Genomic DNA, 19,807 nt, shown 5'->3' with positions numbered 1-19,807 from the left:
GTCATCTATATCGTCACGATTATCGCTATAGATATCGATATCGATTTGCAAATGATATCGATTTTTTATAACTAAATTATCTTTATCGGTATCTTTATTGTCACACGTATGGTGCAATTTTCATCTTCGTTATCAGTTTTGAGACATCCTTTAAAAGAGTAACATTATTATTATCGCTATTACCGTCATCATGATTGTTATCGATATCAAAAATAAGATTGCCTAAAAGTTTACGTTTAGCTTCCAACATTCAGCAGTTTGTATAAATTTCTCATTATATAAAAAAGCTCTAGATTTCACACATTTTTCTTAGAACCCGTGGGCAGCGTCGCTCCAAAAATTAGTGTAGGTGAGCGTCTACGTGATGCTGGTGCTAAATTTGGTGCAACTTTTACGTTATTCTGTCCAGCGCAGTCTTATCCGATGCCGAGTTACAGGTATTGCAAATTTCATTGTCGAAACTTTAAGTGAAAATATTCTTCTTACTCTTGTGTATACATACATACATAATCTAAGGGTTATAGCGCATTCTGGCAGTTTTCTTAAAATTTGTATATACAATTTTTAATTTTTATCTAAACACTGTTCCTTTTGCTCTTCATAGAACCCGTCGGCAGCGTGGCGCCAAAAATTAGCGTAGAAAATCGTTTGAAAAATGCGGAAGCACAAATTGGTCGTAGTTTTACGCTCCTTTGTCCGGCGCAGTCATATCCTGTGCCTCTGTACCGGTAATTTTTAAAAAAATATCAAATCTTAAAACTCAAAGGTCTTTCATCGAACCCTAATTTCCAACATTAAGTGCGCGTTTTTCAATAAATATTTTTTACACAACTCTATAAACTTTTTTTCTTCAGAACCCGTCGCAAGCGTAGGTCCAAAAATCAATGCTTATGATGAGTTAACCAAAGTGCGCGGTCGAAATGCAACCGATGTGACGTTGCTATGCCCCGCGCAGTCTTATCCAGTGCCACTTTTTAGGTAAATTTCTCAATTTTTTTTACATATGAAATGGTGGTTTTTGATAAATTTGTTGAAAAAATGTTTGAAAAAACTAGAAAGCTATAGACCCGAAGCTAGAGAACGTCTCCAACATTCTGCAGTTTTATATGCTTCTACTTATATAAAATAGTTCTCTGTAGAGCGTATTCACATTTCATTATATTTTTAAATTATTTTCCCTCCTTTTCCGATTGTACTTAGAACCCGTTGGCAGCGTAAGTCCTCGGCTCACCTCCGGCGATAAGACACGAAATGTCGATATTGCTTTGGGCTTTAGTCAAACGCTGCTCTGTCCAGCTCAAGCATACCCGGTGCCAATGTTTAGGTAATATTCTCATTTTCGTTGTTGGTGTTTCCGACAGGGTAGGAGTATGTAATGTGGAACGATTTTCCGTCATCCCTTGTCAAATTTGGTTTGGAGACAAACCGGTTTCGGCGTTGTGCCATCTTCAGTGTCATTTTTCGTTTAGGTAATACTTGCATATCTTTCATGTTGGAAAAGCTAGCAAAATAATAAGCCGACTCGCTCAAACTTGAATAGTTGGAAAACTCGAATGGATGGAATGGAAAATATCTGATTGGATTAACGAAGTCAGTCGTTGGCGCCTAATTTTCCTTCTTCACAGAAATCGTTAGATTGAAACCAGGCCCTCAGCACTCTGCTCCTATTGCCCAGATCTCAGTAGTAGGTATTCCCTCATTTTGAACTCTCTAACAAGCTTGAATGCTTGCACTAGATTCCGGACTCAACTCAGTTCGAAACTATGCCATCGAAAAAAAATCGGCGCCCGGGACACTCTTAAAAGGTCTTGGAGTCAGTCAGTGATTCTAACATACTTACTTGGAGTACCCATAAGAAAAGTAACTTTTGGGAGAGGGATCAAAGCTCTTGGGATCGCAGACTGACTGCCTATAAAGAAGGCGAGTAAAGTCCATCACCGCCGCAAGCTTTGTTGTCAAGTCAATTGTGTTTTGAAAGCGGACTGTATGTCTACAAGATACACTACTAGATCTTGTACATTAATCTGTGAATATTGTAGCTCTGTATCGCTCAACTCGAGTTAAGATTCCTAGACGGCGCTGTCAGGGAAGTGAACTCTGTGCATGTGGCAAAATTCGATCTCCGTAATTTGATAGTGTCAGTCTTTTGAGTTCGTTTCCTATGTTCAATATATTTAAATTGGAGAATGGTACTACATACTTCCTTCATTCAAGCCTTCTAAATGGCTTAAGTCGTAGGCCGTTTCTAGCTACATACTTCGCATTTCACACATTCTCATATCTATTGGTTAAATGTTGATCGGAGTCTTTGGCATATATGGCATTTTAATTGGACTTCTATCAAGTGAAGTAAGCTTCTAAATTTAAGGTTCTCAATACCCAGCAATGCAGTTCTCAATGTTTCTTTTATATTTAGACAATCATTTCTTAAAAATTTTTTTTCTTAGAACCGGTGAGCAGCACCTTGCCAAAGGTGTCTTCATTCTCCAAATTCGATGTGAAAAGTTATTCTATGGGCAGCACTTTTGCTCTACTGTGTCCGGCGCAAGGTTTTCCGGTACCAGTTTTTAGGTAAAATTAACGCAAAATTTTGTAGTAGTATTCTTTTTTTACAAACAATTAAGCATCGTATCAGATTTTCTCAAATCAAACGTTCTGTGTTTTTTAGTATGCAAAAAACATTTATGCAGTTTTCATAAATTTTGTAAACATAATTTCTTATTGAAATAGAGTTTTTCATTCATATTTTAACGCTTGTTCCTCAGAACCTGTTTCCAGTACAGCACCCAAGGTTCCTCCATTAAGCGCACGCCCTTTAAGTGTGGCACACCACTCAAGTATCTCAATTTTATGCCCTGCGCAAGGTTACCCAGCGCCAAATTTTCGGTAAGATACGAGTATATGTAGATACAAGATATGTACAACTTGTGGCATAGAGAATAAAAAATTAAAAAGAACCAAGTATTCAGGCAGTTACACTTTAATTTATACCAAATTTGATTTAAGGAATGTATGTGATTTATCGGCGCTATCGATAACTTGGCATTATATTTATTTGCTTAACTTACTTAAAAAAAACATTGCCTTTCAGAGCCTGTTTCTAGTTCGCCGCCTAAAATCAATGCGCTGACGTATAAACCTAATGTTGTTGAGCTTAATGCGCAAACTGCAGTTCTTTGTCCAGCACAAGGTTATCCAGCGCCAAATTTTAGGTGCGTTTAGGCTAAGAAAAATCGAAAATAATAATAAAATGTTTAGCGTAGCATGCTTTCGATTAGTGCTTTAGAGAGACTTCCGCTGCAAAGAAAAGGCGAAAGAGTTTTTGGTGGGTATTAAGTAAAGGCATTCAGGCAGTTTTCAATGTTAATTTAAGGAACTGCATAATCTTAATCGACTGAAATTCAATGATTTAATATTTCAGAGCCTGTTTCAAGCACCGTTCCTCGTATACCTTCCATAATGAGCAAACCCTTGAACATGGCGAGCGGTAGTAGCATTTCACTGCTTTGTCCAGCGCAGGGGTTTCCGGCGCCTAATTTTCGGTAATTAGAAGACTAAAATAGTATACTCATGGTGAAATTTTTATCCGTAGTTGACTTTTCAATTTTTCGGATTTGCAAACTTTTCTGAAGTAATTATTGATTAACAAATTTGTAAAAAAAAATGTTTTTTTAAACTACTTTTTGATCTAGCTGCTTACCTACTGCTTATCAATCACATATTCTAATCCACTTAAAAGCATTAACCCCAACATTCAGCAGCAAAATTTTCAAAATGACAAAAAAATTTATATGGAAACTTAGCTTAATAGCGTAATGAAATGTGTAATTTTTAATGCCAAAAATGTTTGTAATTTAACGCCTAGTGGAAATCCGGCACCATTTAACCTTTATCGACTTTTCTTTGTAGAGCCCATCGCCAGTAGCGCGCCACGTATACCATCCTTAGTACAAAAACCGTTAGAACTACAATCCGCAGCGGATTTATCGTTGCTTTGTCCAGCACAGGGTTATCCAGCGCCTAATTTTAGGTGAATTACTAAGTTTGTTTTGTTCAAATATTTTATACAACATTTTTTTGTAGGTCAGATATGAGCACATTTGAGAAAATTTATTGACATGCATACCGCACTAACTTCAGGCAGTTTACTTACGTCAGTTTTTCTAGTGACGTAGGTTTATTTAATTATATGTATTCAAGCATTTTAAAGTAGGTACTTAGAGCTTTGCAGCATTGAATAAGTTAAATAAAATATTTTGTTTTTCTGCACTTTAGAACCCGTCGGCGGTAAAGCGCCAACGCTACTCTCGCACGATATGCGTCGCTCATGGATCGAGCGTATGCAGGCACGCAATTTGGCTATGTTCTGCCCGGCGCAGGCGTATCCAGTGCCAGCATTCAGGTGGAAAATGCAATTTAAAATATGTATTTATTTATTAACATATGTTTTTTATGAATGATTCGTTAGACTATTTGACTTTTTATTTATGATTGATGTTGCTTTTTCACAGAGCCTGTTAGCGCAAAAGCGCCCACTCTTTCCGTTGACACCAAATGGTCGGGCATTGAGCGTCGGCAAAGTGCTAGCTTTGCTATTATGTGTCCGGCACAAGCGTATCCAGTGCCGATTTTTAGGTTAGAAAGAAAATTTAGTATGCCAATATGTTTTTCAGTTTACCAATTTCTTTGTGAAAACTAAGTTCGAAATTAAAATTTAGGGAATCTATTGCGTTGTATACGAGACGAGCAGTTCGTTCACGAATGTTATAATTCGAAATATGAATTTTTACGTGAGGAGACAGATGTATTGTGAATGGCTATGGTTTTTGTTCACTTTCTATTGTGAACCGACACGAACTCGAGAGCAAGCAGAGCCGCTGTATTTTAATTCGCTGCACTATGTCGTTGTAAAGCTCATAAAGCTCGTCGTTGAACCGTAAATCTTCTGCAAAATCTTTCTATTGAATACTCCAAGATCCGCCTAATCAGATGTTGCCATTATCCACGCTAATGACAGGAGATACTTTGTCTTGTCCTCGTTGACCACCAGAACCAATCGCTTTGCTTCCATATCCAACTTCGCGGTTTTAATTAGCGATAATATCGATGTCATCGGCATACGCCAGCAATCCCGCGCTCTTGTAAAAATTGTTCCTGAGCGGTTCAGTTCTGCAGCTATTATTATCTTCTCCAAAATAAAATGAATCACATGAAAGAAACCCCGTTTGGTAGCAAATTGTGGATTATTGTGGATTGGGCAGAGCACACTTAAATTCCAGTCGTCGGGTATGCGTTCGTCTGACAATATTCTGCTTAAGCGTTGAAGCTCCTCGCCGTCGTACTTGAATAGTTAAGCTGCCAGGCTGTCAGCTCCAGCAGCTTTGTGTTTTTCAAGCGCGCTATTGCTATTCTCGAACCTCGTCATCATCGACTGGGGGCACGGGTTCGTCTTCTCCACAGTTTTCAGAGTTGTTGCCATGCACTAAGGTGGAAAATGTTGTCTCCATAATTTAAGTACGTTCTGGACATTGGTCACTAGGTCGCCATTGTTGTTCTTACAGGAGTTCGTCCTGTTCTTGAAAGCTTCCCTAAGTCGCCTAACTCTCTGGCAAAATTTTCGGGCATTTTTCCTATCCAGCTTGATATACTAGCTCTTAGTACAGCACTTAGTATTCCGGCCTCTCTTCTTATTTCGGAAATACGTCTCGCTTCCCTTTCAGTTCCCTATAGCAGCCCCGCATAGCTCGCGTTGTACCAAATTGATTAAAGCAATTCAATTTGGTATGGAAACATGGTACTAAACGATACATATTCGACAATTATTGTCGATAGATATTAGTGATTACTGTATACATACATATAAATATTCATTCTGACTCAGCTGTTGAATATACACATATAGTATGTATGTTGTTATTTTTGCTTGTGTTTAGTCATCGGCTAGCGATGTGTTTTAATACAGAAAATTTGCATTTCCTCATATTTGCAACTGTGCAAATAAAATCAACGAGTCGAGTAAGAACAAATCGGATGTTCGGCGGCATGAGATAAATGTACTACGCTATATTCATTCATAAATTCTAATATAAAAAACGAATGTGTGTACATATGTATGCCCGCACTCGAAATACACACTCGAGCTTAAAATACACACTTGGCAGATATACAGTTGCATGTATTGTTATGTCAGTTGCCTCGATGTGTCGTTGCCTTTATGACAACTGATTTCAGTTGGCTGGCTGGAGGCTATCGTCAATACAGAAGAGTCGAACAAAAGCAAAAGTAAACAAAGCACAAATGCTGGCAGCATGAAGTAAAAACAAAAAGAAAAAAGAAAGATTAAAGTAATAAAAAGAAAAAAAGAAACAACACAGTGAGCAGCAACAATTCATCTTTAGCAATCGTGCAATGAAAAAACAAACCCGTAAAAGTGTACGCCATTGTTTACAAACTCACACCACAAAATCTTCACAACCTCATCAGCGCGCCACCAACAACAACATTTGTGGTTTATGCTGCTGCTGATGCTCAGCTGCTCAGACCACTACTACCACCAACTCCACCACCGCCACCACCGGCCAAACAAGCACAAATACACCGTTAAATCAATATATGCGCCGGGTAAATGTGTGTCATAAACAAACCGCGCGTACATACATACAGCTGTTAGTCAACATTACAGTTGACTCGCTTACACAATGCACAACGCATGCTGTTTCTTTCGCACTCCACGCGCATGTGCGATGCGCGTCGTAAATTTCCCAAAACAATTACCCCTTCTCGACGCGTTTGTGTTTTGCTTGCGCTATTCGCTTTATGCTGCAGCTATCTCACTCGCACGCTGTCACTTGTTGCTGTTGCCCGTTTATTTTTGTATTTCTATTTTGATTCTACTTGTATGTTTGGAAAGTGTAGATCATAAGAGATGGTAGCAAAAACTGGTTTTACTGCGTGCGCATACTAAAGTGAGATGAAAGTAGAGGATTCTATTGGCCGTTTGTTATCGCTCTCTCACACGCATACTTTTGCCTTGCACTGTTTATGAATGAATTAACCCATCTGCTGTAGTGCTGCGTCGACCCGTTGCACGTTTCATGCGCACGTCTGCGTTGCTGTTCCTTCGCAGTTGTTGCACAGCAGTCACGTTTTTGGGTCACTGACCCCATTCCAGTTGAAGTGGCTGCCGCATTTTGTGCCCTACTGCTAGTTGATGTCTGTTGTTGGCAGCGACTTGTTATTGCTGCTGCGTCTATGTTCGTTGCCATTTACGAACTTTTTCACACAGTTTGTTTTTGGTTTTCACCACTGGCTACCCACATTTTAGCCGTACTTTTACTTTCTTTTGAAAATTTGGCGCGCTTTTCGCCTTTCCTTGTGTACACACTGCACTTTTTAGTCGTTGCAATTCTTCAGTTGGGTTTCGCCCGCCTTTCGTACAGGCTTACCACCCAATTGTCACTTTCATCTTGCGCGGCAATGCTGCCGCTTTTGTTTGCGTTGGATGGCTTCATTTTTTGCCTGTTATTTTTTCATACTGTACAGCTGATTGGCTGTTTCGTTTGTCGTCGTAACGTGACCTTGCTGTTTGACCTCGATTGTCGTTTATCGCTGCTGTGGGGGTCTAGGTCAAGTTCAGTGCTGTTCGGCTGATTATGCTTTTGGCGCGAATTTTATCAGCCGCAACATGTACGGTTAAGTGTAATACAAAAAAGGATTGAACATGTCATGGTCAGTCCTACTTTCACTTGCTTTGTGAAGCTACATACATTTATAGAAAATTTCGTAATTTTTTTTATTGATTCAATACGATGTGATGGTCACCAGCGTTCTTTCAAAACGCTTAGTGGATTTTTTTTAGCTATTTCTGAGGCAGTTTTCAATGTCAATTATATTTTACTCAAACAACAGTTTGTATTTTTTTACTTGATCCAGTCTAAATCCTTTTTTAGAACCTGTCGGCGCTAAGCCACCCACATTTTCACTGGAGTATAAGTTGATAGAGGTACAAAAACAAATGCATACTGGTTTCGCATTGTTATGTCAAGCGCAGGCTTATCCCGTGCCCATAATTAGGTAATGATTGAAAGAAAAAAAAGCTATTTATTAGTTTATTAGTACTGGAAAGTTGTAGGATCGGTCAGATAAAGTAACTAAGAGATATTTTTTGCTGTAAATGCAACATCTAGTATACGAATGCAAATACGAAACTACAACGATAGCAACAACGATACCACTGACGATAATAAAATTTTTACTGATGAAAATATCGATTATTTTATCGATAATCGAACTGATGCAAAACGAATACGAACACACTTACGAAACGAAAACTATGTACATACATACATACATATGTATGTTTGACGATAGCAATACGGAAATAACTATCTATTATCGATATCGATTGTTAAAACGAATTGAAAGCGATATTTCTATCGGTAAATAATGAAAAAATTGTCAACAATAAGTATGTATGTATTATTAAAAATATTAATTTAATCGTTATTTCGTGTTTTTTTTTTTATTTTGATAAAAAATAGTGCTTGTTTTGGATTTATATGTTTTTTGATAATTTTTAACTGACGATAACACAATTTTTACTGATGAAAATATCGATACATTTATCGGTAATCGAACCGATATAAAACGAATACGAACGCACCTACGAAATGAAAACTATGTACATACATATTTATGTTTGACGAATAAAACGAAATGAAAGCGATAGTTTTATCGGTAAATAACAAAAAAAATTTCAACAATAAGTATGTATGTATTATTAAAAATATTAGGGACCGAAAATAACCGTTAAATACCAAGATTTTTATTTTTTCGCTCAAGAATAATCGTAAAATTTTAATTTTTTAATTTTTTTGGTCACATTTAATCGTTATTTTGTGATTTTTATTTTTTGGGATCAAAAATAGTCCTTATTTTGGATTTATATAATTTTTAATCATTTTTTACCGTTATGGTAGATAGCGCTTTAAACCGCTTAAGATCTAAAAACTAAATTAAAAATAAGGGTTTCAATATGATCGGAAAATAAAGAAATCCAAAAGTAGCGATTATTTTTTATCTAAAAAATAAAAATCCAAAAATAACGCAAATTTTTTATCGAAAAAATAAAAATCATAAAATAATGTTTGAATTTTATCGGAAGAATAGAAATACAATTTTAGCGGTTGAATTATGCTTCCCATTATAAAGATCATAATCGTTACGGTCCCTGAAAAATATCGATAGATTTGTCGACAACCAAATCGCTGCCACTCGAGTATAAACGAGCATACGGAACTATGTATGTGTATATGTTTGACGATAACGATAACAGTACCGATAGTAATGTCGATAACGATAATGACAACAGAATGAAAGTGCTGTGTTAACAGAAAGAATAATGCTGCTAAAGATGACGACAGAAGTTCCGATAATGACGTTGGTAAAAATATCGATAACATTAACAAAGTTATCGAGAAAAGTATCGCATACGAGCGCAAATATCACGAATAGTTTTCTGTCAGGTCAATTGAAAAGGAGTAAAGCAATATCGCTATTTCTTTACGCGATTTCCCATCGCTAGATACTTGTAGCAAAGTTTCGTCTGAAATTCTTTCTACCTACGTGAGTTCCAAACAGAAAGCATTTAGCACAACGAGCGGAGTATAATTTTGGCTATTTCTGAAAGAATTCAAATTGACCTTTTTTACAAAAAAAAATATCTTATCCCAACATTCAGTTATCATAAACTACAACACAAGTAGTGAAAATTGTTTTTATACATACTTCTAAATTTTATTTTACGTGTATCTTCTTTGCAGAGCCAATCGGTTCAAAGGCTCCTGCCTTCCCTGGCGAAGTACAAACTTTTTCGAATCGTGCCGCCATACACTCCACCTTAGCGCTGCTATGTCAAGCTCAAGCATTTCCTGTGCCGGTCTTTAGGTATTTTTAAAATCTAGAGTAAAAGAATAATAAAAAAAAAATCTAAAAAGCTGCTTTACATTTACAAATTTAAAGAAATTAAATTTTAAAATCGCTCCAAAACTCAACATTCAGTTACGTGTTACTTTTTATAAACACTTGCTCTCATTATTAATTACTTTCACTCCTAACGATTATTTCGCGCAGAGCCTGTGGGCTTTAAAGCTCCAGCATTTCCCAGCGTTGCCAGCACGTTCACTATTCAGGCGCCTAGTAGCAGCACATTGGCAATGACTTGTGAGGCGCAAGCATTTCCGGTGCCTATTTTTAGGTGGGTGCTGGGTTCAGGAAAGATTAAAGACCTTTTGCCGAGAAAGAATGGAGTTTCGGAAATGAAATTATGTTTTCGGAAAAATTTATATATTTTTGAACTATGAAAAACCGGTCGTTTATAGCTCAGGATCTTCAAACTATTTCATATAGGGACATGTAGCGCAGAGAAAACTTTAATTATTCACTCAGCAAAGATTTGTTGGGGAAGCCTCTCTTACAAAGTCGACGTAGGGAAATGAAAGTAAATAATTGGGTATTCCCTGTTCTCTAGTCATAATCGAAATATAATTTAAGGTGATTTCGATTGATTTAGAATTCAGGCTAAAAGCCCTTTCTGGTCAATACTGTTTTAGTCCTGAACTATTTTGAAGTCGGAAGTTCGTTTTCGATATCATAAACTTTGGAAGCTGTATTTCGGTTTTGACCGAGGTCAGAAAAGGGTATGTAATATGCTGTAGACCAGCAAGTAAAGGGCATAAGAAGCAGTATAGAAAGCTTAAAAAGCTCTGCACGCGTCATGCTTTGGGTTTTATATTGTAAGATTTCTGAAAAAATTTGGTCTAGACGAGACAAGTTTGAATGTTTTCCCTCATTTAACTCCAGCTACGCATCTGCCAACCGGTTTTGTAAATTATTATTTTTCTTTAAATAAAAAAATAAAAATCGCACGTACATACCATACGTACATATGTTAATCTTTTTCCAACTTCAGAACCTGTCGGCGCTAAGGCACCAACATTTTCAACTGATTCTAAAGGTAGCATTTTTGAACGCTCTGTAAATTCAAGCTTTGCGCTTTTGTGCCAAGCACAAGCTTTTCCGGTGCCAATTATAAGGTAATTTTTGTTAATAGATTAAGCGCTTTTATCATGGAAAATAAATTTGATTTGTACAAAATCAATTTATAAGAATATCATCTTATAAAAATGACACACATTTGGGCAGCTTTTCTTTTTGAATAAGCAAATATATTTTTTTTAAATTTCAATATTTTCGCTTTAGAACCTGTAGGCGCCAAAGCTCCCACATTCTCCACCGATTCAAGCTCATTCTCATATACACGCGCTGTAGGCCAAAGCTTTGCGCTGCTTTGTCAAGCTCAAGCATTTCCAGTGCCTATTATCAGGTAGGAATTGAAAGTAGAATATTTGAAACCAAAAGCTCTTATATGCAAAAGCTTCTCATGTATAAATCGAAATAAATTCAGTCAGTTTTCAATATTATATAGACGTAAGTTTTCCACATTTTGTAGCTGCTGCTCATATGTTTCCACACTTTCGTAGAACCCGTTGGCGCTAAAGCTCCCACATTCCCGACCGTTTCAAAAATAAGCACGCTTATGGGTAAAAGCTTAGGTGACATAGTGCTTTTGTGTCAAGCTCAAGCGTATCCGGTGCCAGTGACAAGGTAAAAATTATATGGTTTCACGGTTTCATAATAATATCTTCTCGAGAACAATTCTCAAGCTTTCGGGTGGTTTTCTATTTACTTATTTACTTCTTTTTTATTTAAACTAAATAATTTCAAATGTCAATTTATTTCCAAAGAACCACTTGGTGCAAAAGCTCCAGCCTTCCCAACCGCATTGAAAAGTGGCACATTTATTGAGAAGCAAGGCAAAGATCTTGTGCTTTTATGTCAAGCTCAAGCATATCCAGTGCCAATATTTAGGTAAGAGGTTTGAGAAACTGAATGAAAAATTGTTGATTAAAAGTAAAAGCTTTTTACATTCCTTTTATTAGCTCGGGATGTAACTATGTAATATTGATGCGCCTAAAAGATGCATCGATTTCTATTTTCAAGTTACATACCTGATGACAGTACGAATGGCAAATATAATAGGGAGGTTTTAGTTTTTTAAACTATAATTTTATTGAAATTCGGCTGCAAAAGTCTTTAAGCTAAGTGAGAGCCTGTAGCTAAAATACGGTTTAAATTTGCTGGTGAAAGCTAAAATAATTCAAAGCTTTTTGAAACTTAACTAAATAGTTTCTTGTATGAGTTTAAAGCACTGATGGGCATAGCCTTGCTCGCGGGCAAAGCACATTTTGTATAGGCGCGAGCAGGGTAAAAGCTTTCTCTGGCCATCGCTGGTTTAAAGTTTTGTTAGGCGTTACTTAAAAGCTTCTCGAATGCCTGTATATAAAGTTGCGTTTAATGTTTTTTTTCAGGCAGTTTTTGTGCTTTTTTACATGCTTATTTTTAACTTACACTTTCTGTCTGCCATTTTCAAAGAACCACTCGGTGCCAAAGGGCCCGCTTTCCCCGGCTCAGCCAAGAGTAGCACTTTTGTGGAAGCACGAAGAAAAGATTTAGTGCTCTTGTGTCAAGCTCAAGCCTATCCGGTGCCTGTATTTAGGTATAGATATTGTTTTTGATTGTTTTCCCAATATTCGAAGCAGTTTTCATATGCACTTGAGGCACATTTGAGCGAAGCTTTAGTTTTTCACATGAGTTTTTTATTTAATTTTTGTAGAACCCGTCGGCGCTAAAGCCCCAACATTCTCTACTGACTCAAATGTTTTCTCCTATATACGCGCTGTGGGACAAAGCTTTGCAATCCTCTGTCAAGCGCAAGCTTTTCCAGTGCCGATTATAAGGTATCTATTTTTTGTATTGTTATTGAAAATGGTGCGCGACACTGCTAACTGGTTTTGTAAAATTTTAAGTGTAAAAAATTAAAACTTATTTTTTTATATTTTTTTAGAGCCCGTTGGCGCAAAAGCTCCAACATTTTCGAATGATTTGAAAAGCTTCACATTTTCACGCAACTTTGGTCAAAGCTTTGCTTTGTTGTGCCAAGCTCAAGCATGGCCAGTGCCAGTTATAAGGTAGATAATTAAAAAAATTTAGTGAGATTTCACTTATTTAAATTATTAAACTTGTGTACATTAAGTTAAGTTTCCCAACTGAGATTTTTTTTATTTTTAAATTCAAAATTATTGAATTTTTATGCTATTTACCGAGCCAGTAGGCGCCAAGGCTCCCACATTCTCCGGTGAATCCAAAAGCTTTACATTTGTCAAAGAAATTGGCCATAGTTTTGCTTTATTGTGTCAAGCGCAAGCTTTTCCAGTGCCGATAATAAAGTTAGTTTTGGAGTTGAAGCATGAGCTTTAAAAGCTCAAAGCGGATTTTCGAAAACTATCAAATAACTTTCAAAAGCTTATATATGTATGCATAGAAATCCAAAACTTTCAGGCAGTTTTCCCCCAAAAGACTGTTGAATCACATTTTAAAAGTGAACTTCTTCTCCCAGAACCTGTCGGCAGTGTTGCACCGAAAATTTCAGGAGGTCGTCTGCAAGAAGTAATTACACAAGCTGGTCTTAGTCTTACCATGCTTTGCCAAGGACAGTCGTATCCAACGCCCGTTTTTCGGTAAAAGAACAATAAAAGAAAATAATGTAGGACTTCTCGTGCAAAATTCTGCCAAACCGGTTTATTTTTGCAAACACTTTAAATATTCAGACAGTTTTTCATAAAAGTTTTCGATGGTATTTCCAAACAAAATATATAGGTATATATAATTTCTTCTTAGAACCTATTAGCAGCGCAACTCCGACCGTTTCTGGAGATCGTCTGCAAGAACTTACAATGCGTTTAGGTGACAGTTTTTCCATACTTTGTCAGGCGCAAGCATATCCAATGCCATTATTCAGGTATATATTGGCTTAATTTTAAACATTCAGGCAGTTGAATGGTTGTTTTACACCATATTTTGCTTTCACTATTTCTAATGCTAATTTTTATAGAACCCGTGGGCCATGTAAAGCCTCGTATAGCAGTCAAAAGTATCGAAATCAATGAAGTGCCTAGGCAAGGCACTTTTGTCGGCCATTGTCCTGGTCAAGGCTATCCTGTACCAGTTTATAGGTATAAGAAATAAAAAGCAAAGCAAAAAATACTCTAAAAGTTCCAGGTGCACTGGCGTTGTATTTTCTGTCTCAATGATGAAACAGTAAGCATTATTTTGGATTGGATAGCTGATGTGAGCCTAAAGTTTTACCGTCGTTTTTAGGTCAGACCGCGCTACAAGCTCCATGAAACCTACCCAAAGCATAGCTTTCAGAAAACAAAAACTCATATTTAAATTTAACCAATATCAGCATTCATAAATCGAATCTTCTGCTCGCTTTTTAGCCAGTGTCACAAGCTTTTTGAAACCCGTTAAAAGCAGCACTTTTTCAAAAAGTCTACATTTAAATATTCCTTTAAATTTTTAAACTTCTGTAACTTCAGTTTTCATAATGTAAAAGCTCCCATCTCTACATTTGCTTCTTGCTGGACAAATTGTATCACTACAGGCTTCTAAAAATCCACTTAGAGCTAAGCGTTCCCTGAAAAGCTGCACCTGCAAGCTTTTTAATAATAGTCTCCTTGATTGCTGAAATATCCGCCATTTGTAACCTTTATTCCTTTTTGTTAGGTCGTACTAGGTTCTGTCGAGGCTACTTAAAGCAAATTTTCGAACAAAGTTGATTAAAAGCGCAGAAATGAAATGCTATTTCAACCAAAACTGCCGGCTCGAAAGGTAAGTAACTAGCTGAGCACTGCTTTCACAAATTTTATTGAAGCCCTTCTTTCCGCAATCTCATTCGGAGCGCATACAAAAGGTTTAGTTTGCTCACCGCCAAGCATTTCATTTCTTCATTTTTAATCATCTTTTTATTCCACCCTTAGCAATAAATAACTCAGCTAATCACTTCCCTTATCCCTTGCAGATGGTATAAATTCATCGAAGGCACCACACGCAAGCAAGCGGTTATCCTAAATGAACGCGTAAAGCAAGTTTCCGGCACTCTTATCATCAAAGATGCTGTCGTCGAGGATTCGGGCAAATATTTATGTGTGGTTAATAACTCCGTCGGTGGTGAAAGCGTTGAAACTGTGCTCACCGTGACCGCACCACTTTCCGCAAAAATCGATCCACCCACACAAACTGTCGACTTTGGACGTCCTGCTGTCTTCACGTGCCAGTACAGCGGCAACCCTATTAAGACCATTAGCTGGATAAAAGACGGCAAATCAATTGGCCACAGCGATCAGGTCTTACGCATCGAATCCGTGAAGAAGGAAGACAAGGGCATGTATCAGTGTTTCGTGCGCAACGATCAGGAATCAGCAGAAGCAAGCGCTGAACTCAAACTCGGCGGCCGTTTCGACCCACCCGTTATACGACAGGCATTCCAAGAGGAAACAATGGAACCTGGTCCAAGTGTATTCCTAAAGTGTGTGGCTGGCGGCAATCCAACACCTGAAATTTCCTGGGAACTGGATGGCAAGAAAATTGCAAATATTGATCGGTATCAAGTGGGCCAATATGTGACTGTGAACGGCGATGTTGTTTCGTATTTGAATATTACATCAGTGCATGCGAACGATGGCGGTCTCTACAAGTGTATTGCAAAGAGCAAAGTAGGCGTGGCCGAACACTCGGCGAAATTGAATGTCTATGGACTGCCCTATATACGACAAATGGAAAAGAAAGCTATTGTCGCCGGCGAGACGCTGATTGTAACCTGTCCAGTTGCGGGCTATCCAATCGACTCCATCGTTTGGGAACGTGGTAAGTAGAGTGTGTATTTGGTGTGGTAGAGATTAACTAGAGATGTTTGCTAGATATTTTTTAATTTACTGAATGCTTATACATTCTACATTTTTTTTTGGCAGACAATCGCGCTTTACCCATCAATCGCAAACAAAAGGTCTTCCCAAACGGCACTTTGATCATCGAGAATGTGGAACGTAACTCTGATCAAGCTACATACACTTGCGTCGCTAAGAATGTGGAAGGTTATTCGGCGCGCGGCTCACTAGAAGTACAAGTTATGGGTAAGTCTCATATGCACGCTATTGTTCATACTCCCTTATTGAAGAGAGGGGGATGAACTGTTTTACCAATTGAAAAACAAACCGGTCGTGAGTTGAAATAACGAAGCATGTGTCAAAGTCTGTCCGCTGCGAAAGATTTAGTTACAAGTTCATAGATCCCCGTCCGTTGAAAAATGCTTCGTGCCGACGCTCACTCCATTCTTTTTTTTTGTGTTATAAAGAATATTAGGTAAAATACTCGCAGTGTACGAGTATCAACGTGGGTCGCATTTTTTCTGTTACTCGATGTGTACATCCGAAATAGTACTCTGGTAAACCCTTTTTCACTCCATCTTATAATTATGTAGTACCACCACAAATTGCGCCTTTCGATTTCGGCTCAGAAGCGATCAACATGAACGACATGGTCTCGGCTACATGCACTGTCAATAAAGGCGATACACCGATCGATTTGTATTGGACTACGGCACCGGATCCCAAACTTGGCGGCTTGGGCAAATTAATGACCAACGATGGCATATTGATAACGAAAACCACACAGCGGATCAGTATGTTGAGCATCGAGTCGGTGCATGCGCGTCATCGTGCGAATTATACCTGTGTAGCGCGTAATGCAGCGGGCGTGGCCTATCACACTGCTGAGCTGAGTGTTAATGGTGTGCGCGTATATAGAGCCATAGAGTAGCTTTAAATTTTGGGTTTTTACGAATTTTGGGTTCCTTTGGTAATTTGAGCTCCCGAAACCTTTTTAGTCAGTGAAATGCCTGAGTTTGAAATCGCAAAACTCCACTCCAAGGTCCTCGTAACAATATAAAATAATTCAAATATCGCTAGTTTTACACAGTTGCTTCGATATTTTTATAATTCATTCCACTTGATCTCATTAAGTTCTTCCACAAATTGTGCCCTTCGACTTTGGTGAGGCAAGCGTCAACGAACTAGATATGGTATCTGCCTCCTGTACGGTGAATAAAGGCGATCTGCCGATAGATGTCGCTTGGACTAAGAACGGCGGACGCGTGTACACGAATGATGGTGTTGTCGTTACAAAAACTAGTCAGCGCATGAGCGTCTTAAGCATCGAATCGGTGCGCGCGCGTCATGCAGGCAATTACAGCTGTGTGGCGACAAATAATGGGGGCGTAACAACGCATTGGGCGGTGCTAGCAGTTAATGGTTAGCTGCGTTTTTAGAGCGCTTTAGTTTGAGTTTTTGTTTTGTTTACTGTCGACATTTTTTTATTTATTTCGCTATTTTTTAACTCAGTTGCGTTCCTTTTACCGTGCGCTCACATGTCCTCCCCTCCACACCTGCAGTTCTGCCACAAATAGTACCCTTCGATTTTGGCGAAGAGCGCATCAACGAACAGGATATGGTTTCTGCTTCTTGCACCGTGAACAAAGGGGATCTGCCTATCGACATTTACTGGATGAAAAATGGCGGACGCGTCTATACGAATGATGGTTTGATTGTCACGCGCAACAGCCAGCGTTTAAGTGTTTTGAGCGTCGAATCGGTGCGCGCGCGGCATGCGGGCAACTACAGCTGTGTTGCAACTAACAATGCAGGCGCTTCGCGACAATCCGCCACTTTGGCGGTGAATGGTTAGCGGGCAAAAGTTGTAGATAAAGAACGATTTTTAAATATTGCGTATTTTTTCTGCTATTGCTTTGTCACTTTTAACGCATTTATATTTTAAACTCCTTCCCAAATGCAGTCCTACCACAAATCCTACCCTTCGACTTCGGCGCCGAAAATATCAATGAAATGGATATGGTCTCAGCCTATTGCACTGTGAATAAAGGTGATGTACCGCTCGACATCTACTGGACGCGCAATGGTGGGCGCGTCTTCACCAATGATGGCGTCGTAGTCACGCGCAACAATCAGCGCATCAGCGTGCTCAGCATTGAGTCGGTACGCGCGCGCCATTCGGGCAATTATAGCTGCGTGGCGACAAATAATGGCGGCGCGACCAAGCAGTACGCGCTGTTGGCCGTGAATGGTTAAAAAAAAAACTGAAAATTTTAATTTAGTTCGTACTCTTTGAGCTTTTTAAAAAATTTTCTATTTTGAAAAAATATTTCTCGTTATTTTCTTGCCGCCTCACTTACTCTTCCTTGCCTATGTAGTCCTCCCACAAATATTGCCCTTCGATTTCGGTGATGAGAGTATCAATGAAATGGATATGGTTTCCGCCTACTGCAGCGTCAAAAAGGGCGACCTGCCACTCGACATCTACTGGACGCGCAATGGCGGACGTGTCTTCACCAACGATGGTTTGGTGGTTACACGCACTAGTCAGCGCATCAGCGTGCTCAGCATTGAATCGGTACGCGCGCGTCATGCGGGCAATTATAGCTGCGTTGCGACAAATAATGGCGGCGTCACCAAACAGTCAGCGTTGCTGGCCGTTAATGGTTAAGCATACAGCATTTATTTGTTATAGCTTAGCATATTGTGAATTCTAGTTATTTTCGTTTTGGTTGTAGTGTAAATACTTAAAAATGTTTCCTTTCCTCCACCGGTTCACAGTCCTACCACAAATTTTGCCCTTCGATTTTGGCGAACCGGTCAATGCGCAAGATATGGCCACCGTTAATTGCGCTGTCACCAAAGGTGATCTACCCTTGGATATATTTTGGCGCTTTAACGGATTTCGCCTCTTCGGCTCCAACGATGGTTTGATGATTACGCGTAGCGGTCAACGTATTAGTATGTTGAATATAGAATCGGTGAGATCGCGTCATGCGGGCAACTACAGCTGCGTGGCCAGCAATGCTGCTGGAATTGTAGAACATGCGTCGTGGTTGCGTGTTAATGGTAGTTAATAAGGAATTAATTTGTAGGCGAAAATTTATAGTGTAAAAAATTTAGATTACGAAATAGTTTTTCTTTCTATAAAAAATCGTTTTTCCTCTCCATCAGTTCCTCCCTCCATTGTCCCCTTTTCCTTTGCTGAGGAACCGGTGAACACTGGCGAAAGCGCTGGCGTACAGTGTATGATACAAAAAGGTGATGTACCCATTACCATTAAATGGACTCTCAACTCGAGACCCATCATCAACGGCGAAGAGGGTCTCGCTATACTTAAGTTATCGCCGAAAAGCAGTGTTTTAAATATTGCCGCCGTGGAGGAACAACATCGTGGCCTCTTCAAATGTATCGCTGAAAATAAGGCTGGCGCTGACTTTTATGTCGCAGAGTTGAAAGTTAACGGTACTACATTTATGGGGGACTAGTTTTCTAAGGAATTTGCTCGCGTTTAGAATTGCTTTATTTTTATTTTTGCTTCTGTTTCATCTTAAATTTTTTTACCCTCACCAGTGCCCCCTTCCATTATGCCCTTTTCTTTCGGCGATGAGCCCATAAATAACGGTGAGAATGCTGGCGTACAATGTATGATACAAAAGGGTGATACACCCATTACGATTAAATGGACGCTCAACTCAAGACCCATCATCAATGGTGAAGAGGGTATAACAATTTTGAAGCTTTCACCAAAAACAAGTGTGCTGAATATCGCCGCCGTTGAGCAATACCATCGTGGACTTTTTAAATGCATCGCCGAAAATAAGGCGGGATCATCGTTTTACGCCTCCGAATTAAAAGTCAATGGTACATCGGTGAACATATTTTTTTTTTTTAAATTTCACTAAATGAATAGACAAGTTTCATTTGTTTCGTTCAATTTTTTTTTCATTTCCCTCACCTTA

General features: G+C 38.6%; 1 protein-coding gene across 50 annotated transcripts in view; it reads left to right on the top strand.

Moving 5' to 3' along the window:
* Positions 1-19,807, top strand: part of LOC118744535 (Down syndrome cell adhesion molecule-like protein Dscam2) — a 170,518-nt gene that overhangs the window by 98,796 nt on the left and 51,915 nt on the right. For 31 of the 50 annotated variants that reach the window (XM_036477639.1, XM_036477615.1, XM_036477645.1 and 28 more), the window contains exons 7-8: positions 14,981-15,825; positions 15,930-16,091. In XM_036477639.1, coding sequence (XP_036333532.1) covers positions 14,981-15,825; positions 15,930-16,091 — 1,007 coding nt within the window. Of the gene's footprint in view, positions 1-3,091; positions 3,213-9,821; positions 9,946-10,969; positions 11,094-11,259; positions 11,384-14,980; positions 15,826-15,929; positions 16,092-16,438; positions 16,748-17,407; positions 17,696-19,418; positions 19,710-19,807 lie in introns of all 50 variants that reach the window. The other 19 variants (XM_036477647.1, XM_036477634.1, XM_036477649.1 and 16 more) reach the window with 8 other exon arrangements.

The sequence above is a fragment of the Rhagoletis pomonella genome, unplaced genomic scaffold (genome assembly GCF_013731165.1).
Source record: "Rhagoletis pomonella isolate Grant_MI unplaced genomic scaffold, Rhpom_1.0 Rhpom_scaffold_00008, whole genome shotgun sequence".
NCBI lineage: Eukaryota > Metazoa > Arthropoda > Insecta > Diptera > Tephritidae > Rhagoletis > Rhagoletis pomonella.
Note: the sequence above shows the minus strand (reverse complement) of the source record. Positions and strands in the feature narration are given on the sequence as shown.